Below are 22,607 nucleotides of genomic sequence, written 5' to 3'. Positions count from 1 at the left end.
CCTCTGAACAACTTCCTCCTAGGCAGAACATCAATGATATTCACAACAGGCCCTGCCCAAAAACAGCTCAGCGCAATTCCCGGCCTGTGATTGTTAATTTTATGGAACAAGGAGTCCTGGGGTCTGGGCTTCCAGTCTGGGCTTCTCTGAGGCCTTGGTGAGCAACATCAGTTCTCATCCCTCGGTTTCCTCAATCTATAAAATGAGAATGAAAATTCCTAGCAAGTAACTTGCAGGGTTAATGAATGCAGTGATGGATGTTATACACTCCACACAGTGCTAGGTACTGAGTAAGTGCTCATTTAATGTGAGCTTTTACTATCATTAAAGAAAATAATGGTATTAAGTCAAGCCTCTTGTGTGTTGTTTGAAATCTTCTGGTGGGTAGGCCAGAGGTTTTTTGTTAACATCCAATCCTGTTGTGATCTGTGTTGTTTTCCCAGGTGTAAATGGAGACTCTCTCGTGGGGTCTATCCTATGGCCCAGCTGCTTGGTATGAAGACCCTGGCCCCTGACAGTTAGGATGTGAAAGTCCATCTTATCATTACATCCTGAATAGTTAAGAGGATCCTTTCTCTGTCTATACTGCTTGGAGGGTTGGGGCGTCCATGTACATTCAGAAGGGAGAAATTAAAATCACAGGGCGTGGTGCTGATGGGAGATTTGGTATCCTAGGGGCAAGCAGAGAGAACTGGGCGTAGTAAAAGAAACTTACGTCCCTGGAGATGTATGGGGTCCTCTTTCTCTCTCTTGGTCTCTATGCCTCTCTAAGTCATTCTCGCTCTTAAAGCTCACCTGATCAAACTCATCCCTGATTTACCAACACCATTGCAGGACCACAGCTGGTAAGTGGTCCAGGATTCACACTCTGGCCACCAACAACCTAAACAGTGCTCAGAGCCACTGGGTTCAGATGGCTGAGTGAGTACTGGTGTGGTAAGATGGCCCTGGCATGTTGTTGATTAAAAACAGTGGGTCTATCAAATAGGCTGGATAGTATAATCCCATTTATGTGGAAAGAACAATAAAAGATCAAGAAAAGGGACTTCCCTGGTGGTGCAGTGGTTAAGAATCCACCTGCCAATGCAGGGGACATGGGTTCGAGCCCTGGTCCGGGAAGATCCCACATGCCACGGAGCAGCTAAGCCCATGCGCCACAAGTACTGAGCCTGCGCTCTAGAGCCTGCAAGCCACACCTACTGAGCCCGCGTGCCACAACTACTGAAGCCCGCTCACCTAGAGCCCGTGCTCCGCAAGAGAAGCCACTGCAATGAGAAGCCCGCGTACCATGACGAAGACTAGCCCCCGCTCGCCGTAACTAGAGAAAGCCCGTACGCAGCAACGAAGACCCAATGTGGCCAAAAATAAATAAATAAATAAAATTTTTAAAAAAGGCACTCGCTCAAAGGTTATTTATATGGCAATCTGAAACAGCAGAAGTTCCCAAGCAATAGAACTGCCCTAAAAAACGATCCTTCCTTTTTTAAGTCTCACCATTGAAATTAATGAAGGGTGACTGAAGGGATTTGCTGAGGAGCCCTGCCGGGGACAAAGTGGGGCAGGCTGGTCCACTGAGGGATGCTCCACCAATGATGGCACAGCCCCATAATCTACACTGTACCGACAGGTGGGTGAGCCTTCATGGACCACAGCAGAGTCCACATGTGGCAGCCCTGCTGGTGGCACATGGGTTAAGACAGGTCTTTAGTTGTTATATATGTCAGTAAGTAACAATGACTTCAAAACATTGAATTGTAATTGTGGCCAAATATCCAATTCATGCCACTCCAGGATCTACACAATGGAAAGAAAAACTCAGAGAAGGTATTCCAGAAGATGCCAGAGTGGGCCAATCTTCTTCCCATCACCTGTCATGCTCTCAGGGACTGATAAGATAACGCAGAAAATACCACTCATTGGGAACAGGCCAGGACTGGAACATTCCAGATCAACTATCTCATCTTGGATATAATTAATATATACTTTCAAGGAAAATAATGAATATATGCAATTTTTAGTCTGGATGGTAATATACCCACCTATTCACGGCACTAATCTCTGGGGCAGTGGGATTATGAGAGGACTTTTATTTTCTGTGTTATCATTTCAATTTTTAACATTGATCATGCATTGTCAGGAAAAAAAGGATACATTAATAATAGAAAAAAAAATGTGTACTTTCATTCCTGGTCCTTAAATGGAGCCGAAAGCATTTAAATGGAGCCTTATTATCCATTGTAACACATACCCCAAGGCAAGCCAACATAACCAAGACCTGGCACTTAGGCAGAACTCTCTGGAAAGAAAGAGGTGTCCTCCTTTCCCTGGAGTTGTTAAGCTACAATGGCTTACAAAACCCTACGATGGCTTCTCCTCTGACTCAAAGTAGAATCCCTCACCTTTAGCGCAGCCCTCAAAGCCCGGTGCCATCTAAGCCTTGGCTACGTCTCTGGCCTCACCCCCTCTTCCTTGTCCCCTTGCTCACTCACCTCCAGCCACACTGGCCTCCCTGCTGTCCTCCCTCCTCGGGGCCTCTGCACCTGTTGCTCCCTGTGTGTGGAAGCTCTTCTCTACCTACTCACTCCCTGGCTTCCTTGAGGCCCCTGCTCACACAGCACCTCATCAAGGGTAAGTCCCGTCCTCCCATATCACATGGCAGCCTCTGCCCACATTCTCTAGCCCCTTACTCTGCCCTAGTTCTCTTACAAGCCCGATCATCTACTGGCATATTATGCACTTGTCTGTTTTAGCTTCAGCGTCTAGATGGTGCCTGGGACATGGTGGGGACTGTGGTACATGCAGCACACACTTGTCTAAGGGGACAGCTACCCCCCAGCTCCACTCGCGGCTGTCATTTAAGAATGTAATTCCTAAATCTTTCGACTTTTCAAGAGAAACCCCCAATTCAGATTTTGACATGAACTCTCCTGATTCTTAAATGCCAGCTAGTAATTCACACCTTTTAAAAAGGCACAGTCAACGGGGGTGAAGGCCAACAGAACACGCCTGCATATGCTGGTCTGTGAACTCAGAGTGCCAAGAAATTGAAGTTCACTAAGGATCTGACTGAAGGCGAAAAGGCTGGTGTGTTTCAACAGTGAAGGTCAGATGAAAAGTACACATGCGGACAGCAATTCCTTTTGCTCCATTTCAGACTGCACTTGCAAACAGTGTGAGGGGGGCTGAGTATATGTAGCCAGGCATTATTTTTCCTTCTCTGTTCAGATTGCATCTCTTAAGGCTTCTGTCTTTGCCGAAAACTGGCATGGTCATTTCACTCTTTCACTTAGCAGGAAAATAACTCTAGGGGGAAACTGACTGTGAAGGCTTACGGAGTGCCCCCTCAAGCTGGGGAGAAAAAGGGAAGGAAGAAATACAGTCAGGCACTCACGGTGGAGAAAATTAATTGCGGGTGAGCAGGGAGATGCTGATTCAGAGCACGCTCACGCAGGAACGCTAATGGAGCTTAATAGCTTGTGAGGGACAGGCTGCGTGGCGTTGCAGGGAGCTTGGAAGCTTGCAAAAGAAGGAAGACTGTATATGTTCGATTAACAGGCGGTACCAAATGGCCAAAGGAGGAGAGGACGAGCATGCCTCCTGCTTGAAGGGCATGCATGCGTTCTGAGACAGGGGGGCGAGGCTAGGGTGCAACAGACTGAACTTGGCTTCAAACCAGCCTCCCTAAGGGAAGCTGAGGGCTGTTTGCACAGACTGATCCTGAGCAGAGAACCTTTTGGTTGATTCAAAAGCGTGTGTGTATGTGTGTGTGTGTGTGTCTGTCTGTCTGTCTGTCTGTGTTGTGTGGGAAGTGCGTGTTGAGGGCAATAAAGTCCACGATTTTTCCCACTGTAAAAATCCCATTTCTGTGGACTGTTTTTAAGGAAACAAGGTCTTTGGGTCCTTCCATAGAAAAGGACTTTTTTTTTTTCCAGGAAGACAAAAATTTGCAATTAACTTTAACTTTCAGATTTTTTGCAGCCGGAATGTGAAACAAAGTGATCCCCTGCTCCTTAAATCGTCCTTCCTTTACAAGCAAAGAAGGAAACACCAACATGCAATGGTGATCAGAGGAATGTTTCCTGGATGACATTCCCATCTCTTTTTTGAGTCGTTTTCATTTCAGAAAAGCAGGTTTTTGGTACAGAAGGTCACATGCGGAAGGAAGTCTGTCCTCCTGGTGAGGCTCTGGAATCTGCAGCCCGGGTCTGTGGCTGAACAATCTCATTCTGGCAAATGGGGCAGGACTGGCTTAGCAACTTGACTCTGCCTCCTCTCTAAAATTTAGCTTGTATATAACCATGGAGATAATTTACATACTCATTCTAATTATAAGAGCGATGCCCTTGAAATAAAATTAAACTCTCCATCCCTACCCGTGCCAGGTCTGCCCCTCTGCCCCGCCAACCTCATCGCCTTCTAACTCCCCTTGGCTCACATCACATCTACATCATGCACCCTTGAACTAGCCCAGCCTCAGGTCATCCATGCCCGCTGTTCCCTCCACCTGGAATGCTTTTCCCATTGCTGGCTCCAAAGCCGGCTCCTTCTTATCCATCAAGTTTCAGCTGAAACATCATACCTGAGAGAGGCCTTTCTTCCCTCTCTACCATCTAATGTTCCCTCTCTTCCATGCTGTCTGATCTCCTGGCTGTCCCATCTCCCCTTTCTGTTTTGTTTTCCTAGAACGTATCAATACCTGAAATCTCATTATTTATTTCTTGGTTTTATTCTTCATTGTCTGTCTCTCCCTAGGGAACATGAGTTGTTAAGAATAGGCCCCTTGTCAGTTTTGTTCATTTCTGCATCTCTGGTGCCTAGGACAGAGCCTGATGCTCAAAAGTAGGTACCCAACAAATGCTTGTTGAATGGGAGACTGGGGTTTACTGTTGCAATTCCAAGGATTTCAGAAATGAAATGACAATTTGAGGAAGGGGAGTGAAACACCCCATGGTCAACCCTGTGAGTTGCTATACGGCCAGGGACTCTGAGCTACAGCTACACAGGGCCTCTGGGTGTTTCCATGTGTGGTTTCTGGTGCCGTGGCAGGAGGGGGAGGGGGCGCAGATATTCAAAATATTTAACAACAGGTTTAGGCATACAGATGTGGACAGGCTGAGTATCAGCTCGGCTTACCTATCCTTACCTCCCTGGCCCTCACACTCTTATCCAGCTTTTAGGAACCAGGTAAATGTCACTCCCTCCAGGAAGCCTTCCTAGATACTCTCCCTCCTGGTCCCACTACGCCCTGCGGCACCTCTCAGCTCCCTCTTGCAGTAAAGGGATTATATGCTTTTGCCTCTTTTGGGTCAGACACCAGCCTTGCTGACCTTTGGACACTGGGTCCCTCCCTAGCAGAGCGTCTAGCACAAGATCTGTCTGCTTGTTAAAGTGCGGGAAATAAATGCAAGAGTGAAGGAAGGCAAGAGCTCGCAAAGGAAGGAATAAGTAACTGTTAGAAAGCGCCCCCAAGAGCCGCTATAGCCCCGAGCTGAGGCCAGTCCTACCTGTGGACGATCCCCAGAAGCATCCTCTGCCTTGACAGTCATACCCCCACGTGGCTCACAATCTTCAGAATAGTCCAGAGGAGGCTCGATGTGGAGCCGCGGGCCAGCTTCCGTTCTGATCTGCACAGATTTCTATACACAAAAAGTCAGACCGTTTCAGATACAGTGAAACGAGCCTCTTGTTTCCTCCGAGGGGCAAGCACTGTAGGGGTTCGCTGCACAGGACAGCAGCCAGGTCGGGGTGCACCTGGCCCGGCGTCATCCCGGGAAGGCTAGCTGGATGGGTCACGCCACTTCCATTCAAGTCTTTACTGGTTCTTGCTGCCCAAAGTGTGTTCAGTAGAATTTTTCAGTAACTTTTTTGGTTTGAAATAACTTATCGGTAGAATTTTAGTGGGTGCTAAACTTCCCCAAATGGGCTTTGTGATCTAAATAAGTTTAGGAAAGCGCGGGTTTTGGGCCAGGACTTCTCAGGGCCTTTAATGGCCCCCTCACCCCCTCCTCCACACACACTGTGGATATCCTAAAACAGAATACAGATGGAACATACCCCAAACTTTTGGGGCCATGGAAACTGTGTGGTGGGGCCTCTTCCTCCTAGCACTCCCTGGATCATTCTTTAGGATACCCGTCCTTTGGCCTGGTGTGGCAGCCCACAGGCTGTCCCTGGAATGTCCGTTTCCCCTTTCTCTCTTGTACTGAGTCTCCAGATGTTCAAGTGATGCTCCCAGCATCCCCTGCGGCTGGGAGGGAGCAGGTGGACACGTTCTGGTCCGTGATGTGTGTGGGTGGGTGAGAGGGGCATGTACATCTTTGAAGTTGTGCCCGGAAAGGGAAGGGGAGAGCCCCCCCCTTGCCCTGCCCCCCTTCCTGCCGACTGGAATGAGGAGGTAGCAGCAAGCTGCTGAGGGCTGTGAGGAGGGGGCGACAGCTGGAGGATGCTGGAGTGACAAAAGAGGTTGTGCTGGGGTTCATCCATGAACTCTCAGAGCAAGGTGACTGCCCACCGCTAACCTGTGTCAGAGACATCAACTTTCATGTTGCTTAAGCCAATATTTGGATCTCCTTGCTTTAGGAGCCAGACCTGTACCCTAAATGGTGTATACTTGGCATGTGAAGGTCTCTACAACACGGCCCCAACCGACCTTTCCCGCATTGATTCCCACACATACATTCACACACCTGACACATGGGCCAAGCAAAATTGCTTCCTGTACCCCGAATATTTGCAGCTTTGTCAGCCCAGCACCCATTCCCCAGCCTGCAGGAAAGGTCTCCCTCATTTTCCTCCAGGCCCCATTTCCCTCCCCGACTCAGTCCACATGTGGCCCAAGGGAGGGTGGGAATGTGACTCAGGCCTGGCCAATCAGCCCATTCCATCCCTCACAATACGCCTGGCCAGCGGTTCAGGGACGGGAATGGACCTAAGGCAGCCAATGACAGTAGCTCCTGCTACAGCTGTCGGAGGAGGTGCTCTCTTCCTACAGGTGCTGAGCTACAGGGAGGCATCCCAGGAGCTGCTGGGGACCACTGTGCCCCTTCCACAGAGATAAAGAGAGCTGAAAGAGTGAAGCAGAGTCCCGGTGGATTTGTTCAGAACCCCTGGATCCAGCCATGCCTGAAGGAAGACATCGCTGAAGCTTCCTCTCTTTTGCTTAAGCCAATGTGAATAGGGTTTATGTTGCTGGTGACACAGTCCTGACTCTCGCCTGGGCCCCAGACTCCCCCACCTCTGTGCCTTTGCTCATGCTGTTCTCCCGACCTTAAGGCCGTTCTTTCAAATCTTCTCCATGTACCCAAGTCCTATCTAAACTTTGGAGACACTCCCTGACCACCCAATAGCTACCCATGGCCCTCTCCATCCTGACTTAATGGAACCCCGATTCTATCGAGTTGGCATTGTGCCCCTTTAAGATGGTCATGTCGCTGGAGGCCCTTGCAGCTGGGAAGGCGTGTGACGCAGATATGAGTGGCTGGAGGAGCCGCCGAGGAAGCCACTGTTTCCCTGTTAATCAAGACTCACTCAGGGGGGCTTCCCTGGTGGCGCAGTGGTTAAAGAATCCGCCTGCCAATGCAGGGGACACGGTTCGAGCCCTGGTCCGGGAAGATCCCACATGCCGCAGAGCAACTAGGCCCGTGTGCCACAACTACTGAGCCTGTGCTCTAGAGCCCGCGAGCCACAACTACTGAGCCCGTGTGCCACAACTACTGAATCCCGTGGGCCTAGAGCCCGTGCTGTGCAACAAGAGAAGCCACCGCAATGGGAAGCCCATGCACCACATCAAAGAGTAGCCCCCGCTCGCTGCAACTAGAGAAAGCCTGTGCGCAGCAACGAAGACACAACGCAGCCAAAAAAAAAAAAAGGACTCACTCAGGGACACAGGATTTCTGCCCACTATCTTTCTATCCTTCTTCCTGATGGAATGTGGATGCAACATTTGGGAGCAGGGTAGCCATCTTGTGAGAATAAGAAAGAAAGCCACGTGCTAAGGACGGCAAAACCGAAGGAGCCTGGGTCCCTGGGGGCATCATCCGCCCGTCCTAGCAGCCTGGCTGCCTCCAAATGCCTTGTTCGTGTCAGAGGAAGAACAACAACAGTCTTTAAGCCCCAGTGGTTCAGTGTCCATTACGTGCAGCTGAGCTGCACCCTAGTGGATAACCCTCCTTTGGGCACTCGTCACTCTTTGTGGCTGTTTCAGAGTTGCTCACATGTGGTTTAGGGCCTGGGCTCTAAATTCAGGCAGACGGGTTCGACCCCTGGCACTGTGGTGACTATTCCCTGTGCAGCCCTGGGCAAGTCATGGACCCTCGCTGGGCACCGGTTTCCACATCTGTCAGAGTGGCACTAATGTCATCTTCCTCGCAGAACTGCCATGAGGATGACTCATGGTGATGGGCTGAGCCCTTGGCGGGGGGCTGTGATAAGCAGCGCAGTGGGGCTGCACCATTCACCTTAGGTGGCATCAAGTCTACACAGGGGGCCAGACCTCCCCCCAAGGGTATGTTTCATCCACCATGGACCCAGGACCAAAGTGCCTGGGTAGTCAAGCAAAGAAACCGCCACTGGTCCAGCATTGGCTCTGCTAGACTTGGTAAGCAAGGCTGGGGCCTGTGCGAGGCGAGCCAGGTGCCCAGGGAGCAACGTCTAAGGAGGTGTTCCCTACGGGTGAGGCCGCACACGTGCACAAATCCGAGAGCCAGGGCCTCCTTAAATGTCACTCTGAGAGTCAGAAGAGGTCCACCAAGCCATGTGGACTGGACCTACTTCCCAGCCGAGGGACAGTCAAGGGTGATTTAGAGCTTGCATTTCCCCTGGTGCCCCAGCATAAGAACCCTCCACCCCTGGGCTGAGATTCAGCTTCCCCACAAGCTTAGTGAAACGAGCTATTATTATATCTAGATGATGAGGATGGTGAGCCTTGTTGACCTGCGGGACGCTCGTGGGTTAGGACGGAAGTTCTTTCTCATCGCGTCCACGCCGCCCGCACTCCCACCCCACCCCCTGCCGTCACCTGGAGCACCAAGTCACTTAATGCAGAGCGGGTGCCACTCCAAGAGCTTTGGGGGCATTTGCTCACTTAGTCCCCACAGCCATCCCAGGGGGAGACCGGGGCACAAGGGTGTAAGCCACGTGGCCAAGGTCACACAGCTAGGAAGCCACGGACCTGGATCTGAACCCCAGCAGCGTGGCTCCAGAGGCCTTATTCGAAAACAGGGATGAGCCAGTTTCCTGTAAAGAATAAATATTTTAAGGCTTTGCCAGCCCTGCGGTCTCTGCTACAACAGTCAACTGTTCCACTGTAGCTCGGAGCAGCCCTGGACGATGCCTACATAAATGGGCATGGCTGTGTCCCCAGAACACTTGATTTACAGAAACAGGCTGTGGCCGAATCTGGCCCCGGGGCTGTAGTTTTCTGACTGACCCCAGTCCTGCACCTCGACGCTGTACTGCCCCCAAAAGGCAAGTGAAGAAGAAATGTATCCAGCCTGGGCTACAGTGGCCTTTGGGGAGAACAAGGAGGGATTCAAGAATTTCCTGAGACTATTTAACACTAAAGGGGCAGGGGCTGGGCTCTAGATCATTCCAGGAAAAGGCCTTGGAGAGAGAGTGTAAGAGGCAGAAAAAGGCAGGTAGGGAGCCCCCCATCGGAGAACCGGGAGGCAGAGGTGCACGAGGAAGGGGCCCTGGGACACTTTTCCTTCCACGGGCGATCCCGTCTTGTGGCGATGTTCGCCAGACTCCAAGTGCGCCTTGCTCTTTCTGGAACTGCACCTTCCACCCATCTTCCTTTTGGCCGTCGGCCTCGCTGCCCTGGGCTCTGGCCTCCCGTGTGGTGTCACTGCCTCCCAGGCTTTGTCAACTCGCTCTCAAGAGAGTCTGTTGGCGCCAGCAGCGGGCACCACGTGGAGGGTGGGCACCACGGAATCCACAGGCCTGGGCCTTTCCAGGCCAGGAGGCTCCTGGGGGCTTTCCCGCCTTGGACCAGGATGAAGCTGTGAAGGCTTTGAAGTTCATGGCTAGGCTGGGTGTTCCACGATGTGCTCCTCCCTCCTCCCGGAAACCACTCAGTGACGTTCAAATGTTGGGAAGGGGCTTCCCTGGTGGCGCAGTGGTTGAGAGTCCGCCTGCCGATGCAGGGGACGCGGGTTCGTGCCGCGGTCTGGGAAGATCCCACATGCTGCGGAGCAGCTGGGCCCGTGAGCCATGGCCACTGAGCCTGCACGTCCGGAGCCTGTGCTCCGCAACAGGAGAGGCCACGGCAGTGAGAGGCCCGCGTACCGCCAAAAAAAAAAAAATGTTGGGAAGAAACAGTCCAAGAGCGGAGGAGGGAAGGAGGAGGGGGAACAGAGCGAGGACCACTGGGCACGGGGCCCAGACCTGGGGCACAGCCTGGCTCCTCCATGGGTTTCTGTTCCTTTCTCTGGAAAGGGAGGGCTGGGACGAGGATCCAGGGACCAGCACCATTGGCTTCTCCTAGGAATTTGTGAGAAATGCAAAGTTTCAAGCCCCACCTCAGATGCAGGAATCAGAGTCTGCATTTTACCAAGAATCCGGGTGATTTATGCGCACATTAAAGTTGGCGAGGTGTGAGATCAGGAGGTCTGTGAGGTTTTGTGGTGGGCACTATTGCTTCTGCCTGTAGGGCATGCGTTCCCCTGTCTTCCGGTAAAAGTACCCTGGTTTTCTTTCGGGAAATCCTCCCTTTCCCCACTCCCAACCCAAGCATTCATGTGGAACTGCATCCAGGGGTGGGTAGAGCACATGACCCAGGCCTGGCCACTCTGAGCATTAGATCCTGCTGGCCCACGGTCTCTGGGTGATTGGTTTAGGGAAGCCAAAGAAATGTAACAGCAGGTGAAAGAATGTAAGTTGGGAGCTGCTTGTGGCCACCTTGGTTCACCCAGGGCAACATGGGAAAAAGCAGAGTTGGGTGATGGTGAATGAGCCCTGCTACATTGTCTGAGCACCTGGATCCAGCCATACCTGAAGTGGGAATTCCCACTGGCAAGTAAGAGAGTTGGGATTAATGCAGCTCTACTGGTCTGATCTTAATTATAAATACGAGAAGGCACTCCAGCGTTCAAGGAGAAGAGTCCATGTGTGTCTCTCTGTTCTGCAGCTTTTCCATCCTCCCTCCAAGGAGCTTAGCACAACTGCTCACCTCACCAAGATATCAGGAGACAGCTTTGCAATAGGCATTAAGGAACAATCAGCAAGTCCTTACCAAGTGCTAACTGCATACTAGGCTCTGGAAACATGTCAAGATATAAAATAATTTTAAACCAATGTCCGGGCCTCAAGGAACCCACCCAGCACACATAACGGAAAATGTGTTTATGAAGCAACATGTGACAAAATTAATGCGGTCCAGAAAGAGTGTCTAAACACTGAGTGGGTGCTGGAGAGGGAAATAAATAGTCTCTCCATCTGGCCGGCTCTCCCGCCCCAGCCCCAGGGAGGTGCCTCTACCCACATCGGGAGGAGATGGCAAGCAGCCCCGCCCATACGAGGACGCCCACCTGCTGCTGAGGGGCGCGAGGTGGCAGGTTCCAACCCGGTCCCTGGGCTCACCCACCCGCTCCCTGTCTCCCACCTTCACGCCCTTGCGAAGATGATGCCCAAGCTTCTGGCTGGCTCCCCGCTCGGCACACCACTTTACCCAGAGTGGGTGTTTCTAAGCGGCTGCTCTCTCTTGCCTACTTGCAAGTGCCCAGACCTGATACTCCCTTGCGGTATCGACCGTATACTGGAACAGGGTTTAAAAGCCCTCATGCCTAAACACCCGTGTTCCAGTTGCCAGCCCAAGGCCAGCTTGTTCTGTACTCAGCCACACTCAGCCCAGTGTCGTGCTTAGAGTTTTTTGTGTGTATTGCCACCCCTCTTAGCAAAGTATTCTAAGAGGTCTGCATTAACGCTTATTATCAGTTAGAAAAAAAGAGCAAGGCTGGGGGCTGCCCTGGATGGTTGCACAGGTTGTGCAGTATGTAAACGGCTCCCTCTAGAGGTGGGAGAGCTCTGAAGATACTGACAGAGCCAGCTTTGGGTTGGGGTGGGGAATAAATCGACCTTATTTGATATGTTCTTCCCGGATCTGTCTGATCTCTTACAAATAACAGCATTCGCGTTCTGACAGTCTGTGTCAAGCAAGGTCACTGTAAAGCCTGATGCTTTATGGGTTGTTTCATTTATTGTCCTCACTGCAGGGGTTTTCAAAACTCAGAAAAAAAGAAGAAAACAAAGGGAAGGGCCCCACACGCTTCACATTTTCACTCACGAGCTTTCCTGGAGGTGTTTAAGCTGCCTGGCCCCCAACAGGAAAGCGGATATGGCGGCAGAGCGAGGACAAAGCCTTTGCTTTAATAACTGCAATGAACTTGCTTTCCAGGCCTTTAAGGAAAGCCCACCCCACAGTAAATCGCTGGAAGGCCAATCCCTTCACCACCAATTTAATGCTAAGAGTCGATGACGTTCATCAACTCTGACAGCATTTTGGTAAACGACGGCTCTGTTGATTAGGCCTCTGTCCACCCAAGTATTACAAGTCTGAGGAAGCCATAAATCTTCATCCACTGATAGCAGCAGAAAGATCTAAGGCCGAGAAGCAGTGGGGGAAAAAAGGACAGCACCAACAAGAGCCATTTATCACCACCAGCCCGATCCACAGCGCAGGCGGCCGCTCGGAAGCCCAGCCCAGTGTCGCCAACTGCCTCCCTGGCTCCCCCAGCACTGGAGAGTCAGGGAAGGGTTTTACGGGTGGAGCGGTCAGCATCTCGCCCAGCATTTGGATGACTCTCTGACCTTCTGGCCCAGGTATCCTCAGGCCCGTGCACCTGCGGCAGCCCCTTCCATCAGGGCAGCTCCACCCAAAAGCGCTTCCTAGTTGGTGGGCAAGACCCTAAGCTGGCAACTCTATTCTACTGGAAGAGGCATTGGGCTTGGTCAGTGGAAAGGTTACGTGGGACTCAAGAGAGTTTAGGGGGCCGCTCAGAGAAACGGGCAAGGTGACAAGTCGGAGGGGGCGGGAATACAACATGGAGGAAGTGGTGCTGGCTGGGGGCTGGCTGTGACCGCTGTGTCCCCTGCTGACCCGGCCACGGCCTGTGTGAATACACCCAGTGACTCTGTGGCCCCACCTGTCCCTCCTGCTGGGCACAGCACACAAGAGGACTGGGTCAGGGCTGTGGTCCCTCTCCTGATGGGGTGGCTTTTGAGAACTGGCGACCAGTGGCCATTGGAGATTCTGCTGCCTTGGCCACTCTGCCTGACCTTGGCCACCTCCAAGGGCGGTGGTACCCATCCAAAAGGATGGAGATAGAGAGACCTCTCTATCCTTCGCACCCCCAAATCTGTCTCCATGTACTTTCCACCATGGAGAAATTTTCTACTTTACTCCACTTCTTGGGGCCAAAGGAAGCCAATCCATTCCCTCTTCCTCTTGACAATAACAGTGCAGTTGGCAAATCGAGTCTATTTACTGTCCTGCCTACAGCCTCCTCGACGAGAAGGTGGGGACCCAGTCCCTGCTCAGGGGACAGCTCTAGGGCAGGCAGGCTTTGAATCGTCTGACCTGGTCCCCACCTCCAGTCCTGGCCGACTGAGGCCTGAGCGGGCGCCTCGTCAGGCTGACCGGCAGGCCAGGCCGTGACCCGAGTAACAAAGACGAGCTGAGAGACTCAGAAGGTCTCTCTCTCTTGGAAAATTTCAACAAACGAATACTGAGGGAGATAAAAACTGTGACCTGGAGAAAGCTGAAATGAGAAGGGGAAGCTGGGGGAGAGGAGCAGGTGCAAGGGTGGGGCTGGGGAAGGTAGGGAGAGAGAAAAGGCCCGTTAGGCTTACGGGGAGCCCTGCTTCACAGCCCCCACCTGGTCCTTCCGTGCAAACGCTGCGGATGTATCCAAAACAGCAGCCCAACACACAACTCTGCTGAAAACCCTCCAGGGGAGTCCTCACGTGTAAGATGAAACGCAAGCTCCTTTCTGGGGTCTTCTAGACCCTCTGGCCTATGAGCCCCGACCCGCACACCAGAGCTGGCCTAGCCTGCCTCACTTACTGCTCTGATCCCAGCACCTGCAAGTGTCCAGTAGATGGTCCTGGAATGAATGAAGGACTGAACGAGTGGAGGAAGCCTCTGGAGTGAAGAGCCGCCCTCGGCATCTGCCCGCCTCTCAGCTGATTACAACGGTCACTACCGTTTACTGTCGGCTTCCTCTGTGCCAGGCACTGGTTGGCGCGTTCTACAAACACTGGTTCGCTCACTCAGTCCTCAGCAACTACCCGCTGAGGAGGGTACCATTACCAGCCCCACTGACAGATGAGAAGACAAGCCACTTATCCAGGGCCGTACAGCCAGCAACTGGTAGAGCTGAGGCTTTGAACTCAGGCCGCTGGGTTCCTGAGTCTGTGCTCTAAACCATCTGGACTTGTCTGTCACCTGCCTCCAGGTGCTCCTACCTGAGGGAGCCGACAGCCCCTGCTGATGGACCGCCCGTGACACATACTATACACACATTCCTTCCCAGCAGCCCTGGGAGGCTTTATGGATGCTGAGCGCAAAGCTCGGAGAGGTCACGTGGCTGGCTCCAGGGCACACAGCTAGTAAGCTGTTTGTCTGACTCCAAAGCCCATTCCCTTCTACTCTCCAGGGGCCCAGGTTCAAATGCCCCAGTGAGCCAGGTGGGGAATGGCAAAGGGGGAGGCTGCTGGGGATAAGAGAAGGAGCAACCAGAGCATGATGACAAACTGCAACTACCACTCGGCCTCGGCGCTAGGGCTCTAAAGGGAGTGGTGGGGACCACGGCAAACAGGAGGGCTGCTCGATGTCTAAACTGGGAACCGCCACTCGGCTGCCACTGACGGCTGCCTTCTGGGCGGCGGCCCAGCACGGGGGCCAGATCTTCCCGTTTCCCTAGGCAAGGAGGAATCGAACTTCTAAAAAAATGTGTAAAATCTTCTGTATTTAAATGTTACCAAGTGATTAAGTCTTTTTAAACTGTGTGAGTCCAAAAACCATTATCTGGGGGGCCAGTTCAGCCCACAGGCTTCAAGCTGTTAACTTTCAGAGTCTACCGGGCTAGCCCTCCGTATGTTGGAGAACAGCTGTTGCACCTTCCCCCCAGGATAAGCAGTGCCCATGTCTTCACAGTCGGTTCTTCCAGGGCAGGAACTGAGCCTGATTTTTTTTTTTTTTTTTTGCAGTACGCGGGACTCTCACTGTTGTGGCCTCTCCCGTTGCGGAGCACAGGCTCCGGACGCGCAGGCTCAGCGGCCATGGCTCACGGGCCCAGCCGCTCCGCGGCATGTGGGATCTTCCTGGACCAGGACACGAACCCGCGTGCCCTGCATCGGCAGGCGGACTCCCAACCACTGCGCCACCAGGGAAGCCCTCCTGATTTTTGTTTTTTAACCCCAGAGCCTTGCAGAGTGCCTGGCCCGTGGTAATACATGTTCGTTAACTTAATGGATGACTTCTCTCATCATATGGCTCCCAGTCCACTCACCACTTCTGAAGGTTCCCGGGTTTGTCTCACTCTGAGGGCTGGTCCCCAAAGGACTGTGTGTGGGTGGAACAGAGTCGACGCGAAGGTGGGGGTGTGGCCCCCCAGCACCCATTCCGCTCTCCTCCAAGGGTGCCTCTCAGCTCAGTAGAGGCTGGAAAGCCAGACAGTGCATTTCCCAGCCTCCCTCCCAGCTGGGGTCTGGATTTGACATGGGTGCAGCAGATCAGATGGCCTCATGGAAGGCAGGGACAGCAGAAGGAAGCGACGTGGGAAGGAGGGGACACACGCTGGCTGTTTCTGTGCTAAGCACATGGCAGAGGCCATGAGTGTTTTCATCCATGTCCCACCCTGGCTGGATGAGCTGTGAGCAAGGTCTTTCTTCAAAGTGTCGCTCTAGCAGACACAGCATCACTCTGAGGCCAACGGTTGTGGCACTGGCTTCCTGATTCCTGGATCACAGCTCAGGTGACACATTCCTGAGGCTGATCCCCACCTTCCCTCCTGTGTCCTAGGTAGCAGCTTTCCTGGTAGGTCCGCGTTAGGATGCTGGGTACCATTCCTGGAGGCCTGGCTCAGAGCCCATCCTCCCGCTGGATGCAAGCACCCAATTCCCTGCCTTCCATTCATTTATGCTTCAAATAGCCTGAGAGGTCTCTGTTGTTAGCACTGACTGACCCCTGACGATTCGGTACAGAAGGCCAATTACAGCCTTCATGGCATCAGAAAGCCAGGAAATTAGCCATGATTAGGCCCTGTGAAGTGTGGGAGCACAGGGAGAGACTGCGGAGGGACGCTAATTAATCTTAGGCCAAGTCTTTAAATTGCACAGACTCTGGGGTCAGCCATTAAGTCACAGTCTAAGATGCAAATATGGCTCCTGATAATAGAAGGCACTCAAAACAGCTAGGAGAACTCTCTGAAGTGCGACGTGGAGAAAGGCCTCATTATTGGGAAATTAACATTCATTGCTGGGGGCACATGGAAGCCTCCAGGCTGTGTGCCCTGAAGGCCTTGCTCATCAGCATGGAGATGAGGTTGGGCGTTAGCTGGCAGGAACACCCCTCCCCATTTCATCAGAGGCCCGCACACGTCCCTGCAGAGAAGTGAGGACCACTGCGTTTGGAGTCACAGGTCCAGGGTGCAAACCTCAGCCTACGTCCTCCCTTAGCATCTATGGGAGCAAGTCACCTTATTACCTCTCTGCTCTCTGGGCCTCAATTTCTTCAGTGGCACAATGAGGATACTTACGTACCTCCAGGGTTATTACAAAGATGGCGGATAAAGCGTAGGAAAGTATTTACCATAGACCCATACGTATGGGCAGTGTGAAATGTTATAAAGCAGTACTTCCCAATCTCGGTGAACAAAGGATTAACACACACACACACACAGATATATACACATATATATACACACACATAGACTTATATGTATGTATATGTTGCTTAAGCCTCATCTCAGACCAAGTGAGCCAGAATCTCTGAGGGTGGGGCCTGAGAATCCCAGGTGATTCGAATGTGCAGTGGGGGTCCCAAGGGTCCCAAGTAAGGCTGAGTAACTGCAGGGGAAGGTGTCAGGACTATATGAGCAAGGACACCGAGCTCGGAGCCACAGATCTAGATTTGAATCTTGACTCTGCCACTTCCCAGTGGTTGACCTTGGAAAGCTCACTTAACTTTTCTGAGCTCTCGTGTCCTCAGCATCATGAAAAGAGGAAGGACTTTGGAATTTATCCTATAGGTCTGCTGTGAGGGTAAAGGAGAGGAGTCACGTGGGAGCTTAGCTCACGCCTGGTACTGGCAAGCTGCCAGATCAGCAGCATCGGTAGCAATCCGAAGAGCAGCTCAGGTCTGTGGGGCGGGGGTTTTGTCTTATCCACCCACCGCATCCGTGGCATCTAAGACCACGCCTGGCACATCACAGGTGCTCAATACAAAACAGCTGTACGAATACATCATCATGACAGGGCTGTGAGTGACCTGTGATGCTCCTGAGTGGGGCTGGGGTGGCCCCAGCCAGAAGGGAGGATCATGCCACAGAGTGGGCTGGAGGGTCCCCAGGGCTCCTTTGCTCTCCAGAGGCCAGTGCCACAGGCGGAGAAGGCACCATGGCAGTGCCCAGCCAGACCCAACCCCTGCCCGTGGGGATTCCAAATGCTCTGATTATGTTTCTATTCTCACAATAACCCTGCTGCTTATTCTAAAGTGTGAGCTGGGGCCACCGCCTTGTCTCTGCCCAGGGTTTCCACACCTGGTACCATCCTCGGCGCTGGACTTTGCTGGGGGCCGTCCGTGAATTGCGTCTTAAAGTTTCTTCAGCTTCTCGAAACAGGGTTTTTCGTCCGCAATCTGCACCAGAGATGAGGGAAAGAGACTTGGTGAGGCCCCGGTGACGAGCCCACACTGATGGTGGTTTTGTAACTTACATCTACAATGCCCGTCAGGGTGCCCAGAGTCTTGTATGTGAAGCAATACACTTTTGTAGCACTGTTTGTAGCCAAAAGGCATCAGAAAACAAGCGAAATGCCCAACAAAAAGGGATGGGGTATCAGTCACAGCACCTCTGTGCTATGAAACAGTAGGTATGTTCCTGAATTGGGCAGGTCTATGTACAAAAGGAACAATCTCTAAGATACAGAAGCAGGGTACATAGGACAGGGCGTACAACAGACCAGCATTAGTATAAAAGAGGGGTGAGGGGAGAGAGATATGTTGAATGAGTAAATATACTGCTGGGGACCCAAGTACAGAGATTCCTGTTATCTGCACCTCCCTGAAACCTGGACCAGGAAAGGCCAGCTTCTCCTAACTAGCAGGTCAGCCAGACTCCTCCCCCATGCAAGCTAGGAGAGTCCATCCCATTTCCCTCTTTGCCCTGGGGGCTAGGAAACTCATGCTAAACTCTAAGCAGAAATGCAGTGGCTCTCCTAGGGGAAGATTTGAAGACACCACTTTCTCCTTTTATCCCCTTGTTGTTGTATTGACTTCTACTGTCTATTAATAGCTTGGGATCTTACCATACCTGTGAGGCAATGAATTAGAACACAAGTCAAGATTATTGTGTGCTGGACACTTTACACTTCTTATGTTGTTTAATCCTCCTGAGAAGCCTGTAAGGTGGGCATAATTACTCCCATTTTACAGAAGAGGAAACTGAGGGTCAGAGAGGACCCAATTGCCAGAGGTCTCAAAGCTAGAAAGTGGCAGAACAGGGTTCGAACCCAACCCTGCCTTGTTCCAAATCCTCTTCTTGTAACCCAGTAGCACACTATCCTCTTAGACAAAGTGACCCGCCTTGAAGGGCACTCTGGCATTCATTAGCCCCATTTTAAGGATGAGAAAACAAAGTCGCAGAGAGACAAAAATGGTTTCCCCAAAGCAATACAGCCAAACTGGTATCTGACTCCTATGCACTGCCATTTCTTTCATTCATTCAACCACCACCAAATCATTTTCGGTGCCTATATGGGGCCAGCCACTGTGTCGGGTGCCTTCTAGGCCACTTCCCAGATTTTATTTCATGTGTCCTTTATTATAGGACACCTGAAATCCACTTAAAGTCTGCAGAGTATGTATTAACTAAATTCAGACATGAACAGTGGAATCAATTATCACCGGGGTTAGGTACTGAAGTTAAGATGTAGTGAGTGAAAATCAAGTATAATCAAAATTATCCTTGACATTTCCTTAAACGACTGGCACATGAGACCTAGGAAATGTAAATGCCAGGAATTGACTGCTCTGGCCACCTTTGCCCTGGGCGGGTGGAGGCCGAGACTAGTTTAAAAAGAAGTGGAAAAGGATTTCTCTCTCTCTCTCTCTCTCTCTCTCTCTCTCTCTCACTTTCATGTTCTTTCTTTCTGGCCAAGTGGGTAGAGTTAACTTGTATAGGTTAACTAGTTTCTGTGCATGGGGTGTGGCTCCACTGTCCCTAATTTGTCTGCAGAGCTATTGCTGGCCTGTGCTCACCGTGAGTCCCCTCGGTGTGGGAGGCACTTCTGGAGAAGCTGGAGTGGACGGCTTTCCGAGAGGATGTCTTCAGTTCAGAATTGGCCCCGTTGACGTAGACAGAGAACCCGTGTTCCAGGTGCTCCAGCCTCAATTGCATGGGGTCCTTGGCTTTCAAATGCTTTAATATCCTGGAAGAGAAACGATTGCTGGCTTCTCATTCTAGGAGCCTGGGCCACCGCCCACCCCCATGCGGGGAGGGACCTGCTGCTCTGATAGCCAAGCGTCTCTAATCCGAGGCCGGGTGCCCGGTGCCCAGCTGTTCATCCATAAACAGCCCTGAGAGGCCCATTACACACATGCAGGAGCGGCGACAGGGAGGCTGTTCCAGACCCTGCAGGGGTGTTTCTGCTTTTCATTCTGAGGCTCAGACATACGTTAGCAAAACCTTGGGCACCCAGCCTCGCCCCCAAGGTGGCTGAGACAAAACAGGCACGTGTGCACGCTGCTACACACAGCCCGGATCTCCAGGGATGATCCCAATTTCGCGCATCTCAACTTTGCGTGGATAGCAGCCCTTTGTTCCACGTGTAACAAAACGCGGTCTAAGCCTGTGTGAGAGAGATTGCACGGAACACATACACACATCAGGAAACAGCCGTCATCAGGCTAGGTGGACTGATTTTTGGCTTCAGGAAATAAATGTGTTCTCAAACACTCAGCCCCTGATATCCCAAATGTCATTATTTTATATTCTGACGCAGTTTAAAAACACACCAGTGCAGGCTTTGCTCAAGATTAATGATGTGGTGATCACACCCTTCGGCTAAAAGGGTCTTGGCGTGAGCACGGCCGGGTCCGTTGTTCAGCTTTCTCTAAAGCCCGACCTCGCACCCTGGCTTGGTCCTTTTCTCCCCAGTCCTGATGTTCATTGCCGTAAACGGTGTGCAGTGTCCTCTTCGGAATTGCTCTCGTGTGACGCCAAACCCTTCAGCACCTTTACAGACACTTTTAGGCACCCCGCACAAACCAGAGTTATTTCCGCACAAGAATAAATACAACCAACCAACCATCATGGCAACAAATGTGCATCCTCTTCAGTGATTAAGTAAGTTCCCACCAAATTAGCAAAATGTAAATTTAAAAAAATAATAGTAATGGTAATCACATAAAGGGTAGAAGGCCAAACCCTGTTCTAGATGCTTTGCGTATAGTCAGTTCTCATTATTCACAATAGTTATGTTCCATAAAGTTGCCGCAAACACTGAATTAGTGAATACTGAACCACTGTTCCTAGGGGAAAATACAGGATTTGGTTCCTGTGAGCCTCTGGTCACAACATTTTCATCAGCCGATCAATACAAAACCTTGCTTTATGTGTGTTTCTGTTTAAAGGCGCCTTATTTAATATGTACTTAATACAATAACACCGAACTCATGCCAGCAGCACTTCAACTCATGAGTGAAGGAAGCTTATCTAACACGTGTATTTTCTCCGTAAGGGACATCATAGCCTTCTTGGGCTTAGAAATAAATGCGAGACACCACTTTACCCCTGTGCCAGGGGGGCCAGCTTAAACAGCAAAGTCATCAGTGAAAAGCACAAAAATATAAAAAAACATGGTGAAACGGAGCAGGACCCTATGGTCTATGCCCCCAGGTCCTCAGCCTGCCTTTTGTCTGTGGAAAAACTTTAGCCAAAGAATAAATTTCATCAGAGAAGTGAGAAAATGCAGAAACAAAGGAAAACAGTCCAACAAGACCTTTAGCTCCTTCTCAAGGGCTGTAGGTAATATTCTGAGCCATATCCACTGAGCTGTCTTATAGATACTGAAAGCCCCACCAGGTGGAAGAAGTTAACTACATGATGACCGGACTGTAGCCATGACATAAGCTCCCACAATTCCAAGAACTGGCCTCCAAGAAATGGGAACAAATCAACCCTGGAACCAAGGACTAACTGTACTTAGAACAATCAAGATGACGCTGGTCAGACCACCGCAGGACCAATTTCAAGATGACTGTCAGAGCTGACTGTGCTGTTTCTGCCTGTAGCCCCCTCCCTCCGTCTATAAAAGCTCTTGCCCACTGACTGTCAGTGCGGGGGGAGTTGGCCTTTGGTCAGAAGTCCGCCCTCCCCTCTGGTTGCCGGCATCTGAAATAAAGCAAACTTTCCTTTCCATCAACCTGGACTCTTTATTGGCTTTTGGGTGGTGAGCAGATGGACCCCACTTTCAGTTACAACAGCACTAAGTAAAACGTGAAAAGGACACTTTACATTGTAAGATCTGAAACAAGAAGGCAGAGTGTTCCCTTGTTCTACCTTAGCTGGGAACGTGTGTGCTGGGCAACTAAAATTTTTTTGCCATCTGCATGTGCCTTTGAGTGACCACAAAAGCATTGCAAGTATTGATTTGGAGGTTACAAATAAATTTTAGTGAGTGGGTAAATTTGCAAATATGGAATCTGTGAATAATAAGGACTGACTGTATTAAGACTTTAATCTTTACAACAACCCTGTGGGGTAATTACTTTTCTTAACCTCATTGAATAGATAAAGAAACTGGAGCACAGAGAGGTTAAGTAACTTGCCTAAGGTCACACAGCTAGTATGGCATCAGGGCTAGGATGCAAATTGAAGCAATGTGGCCCCAGAGTCTTCACCACAACAAAGGTGACTTATAAAGCTAGCAAGCTGAAACTGGCAAACTTAGACATTGCTGGAAACTCAGAAGACCTTCTCAGAAGTAATATGAAAATAGAGAAAATGCCATATGCTTGGTCTTTGCCCAGTAAGCAAATTGTTTCTGATCAGGAACAATGGTCAGCATTCAGTCATAACAAAACCATGAAAGCAACTCGAATGTCCAACACTAGGGAAGTGGAAGCCGGGATCTCATGCAGCTGTTAAAATTACGAAGAGTCTGTCAAAACATAGGGGATTATTTGTGATCTGTTCAGTGGGGGGGTGAAAAAGGAAGGATAAAAATGGTATATATGTGATAAGTGCAAAGCTGGAAAAAAGTGTGTTTGTGGACCCATAGTGGAGGGTGATAAATGTGAAAATTAAATCAGCTGTTGAGGGAGGGTGGTGGTATTACTGGTGATTTCTTTGTTTGCTTTTTAAATGTTTCTTTAATGGTTGATACATCCA

General features: G+C 51.0%; 1 protein-coding gene across 10 annotated transcripts in view; it reads right to left on the bottom strand.

The window, feature by feature from the left end:
• KIAA0556 (KIAA0556 ortholog) overlaps window positions 1-22,607 on the bottom strand; it is a 201,610-nt gene that overhangs the window by 121,661 nt on the left and 57,342 nt on the right. For 5 of the 10 annotated variants that reach the window (XR_003793117.1, XM_029220374.1, XM_029220375.1 and 2 more), the window contains exons 4-6: window positions 19,475-19,662; window positions 17,757-17,854; window positions 5,505-5,636 (exon numbers count right to left, since the gene is read on the bottom strand). Coding sequence is in view for 9 of the 10 variants with exons in the window: in XM_029220374.1 (XP_029076207.1) it covers window positions 5,505-5,636; window positions 17,757-17,854; window positions 19,475-19,662 (418 nt within the window). In the remaining variant the exon portion in view is untranslated. The remainder of the gene's footprint in view (window positions 1-5,504; window positions 5,637-17,756; window positions 17,855-19,474; window positions 19,663-22,607) is intronic. The other 5 variants (XM_029220376.1, XM_029220381.1, XM_029220379.1 and 2 more) reach the window with 4 other exon arrangements.

The sequence above is a fragment of the Monodon monoceros genome, unplaced genomic scaffold (genome assembly GCF_005190385.1).
Source record: "Monodon monoceros isolate NGI ecotype Baffin Bay Population unplaced genomic scaffold, NGI_Narwhal_1 Super_Scaffold_13, whole genome shotgun sequence".
NCBI lineage: Eukaryota > Metazoa > Chordata > Mammalia > Artiodactyla > Monodontidae > Monodon > Monodon monoceros.
Note: the sequence above shows the minus strand (reverse complement) of the source record. Positions and strands in the feature narration are given on the sequence as shown.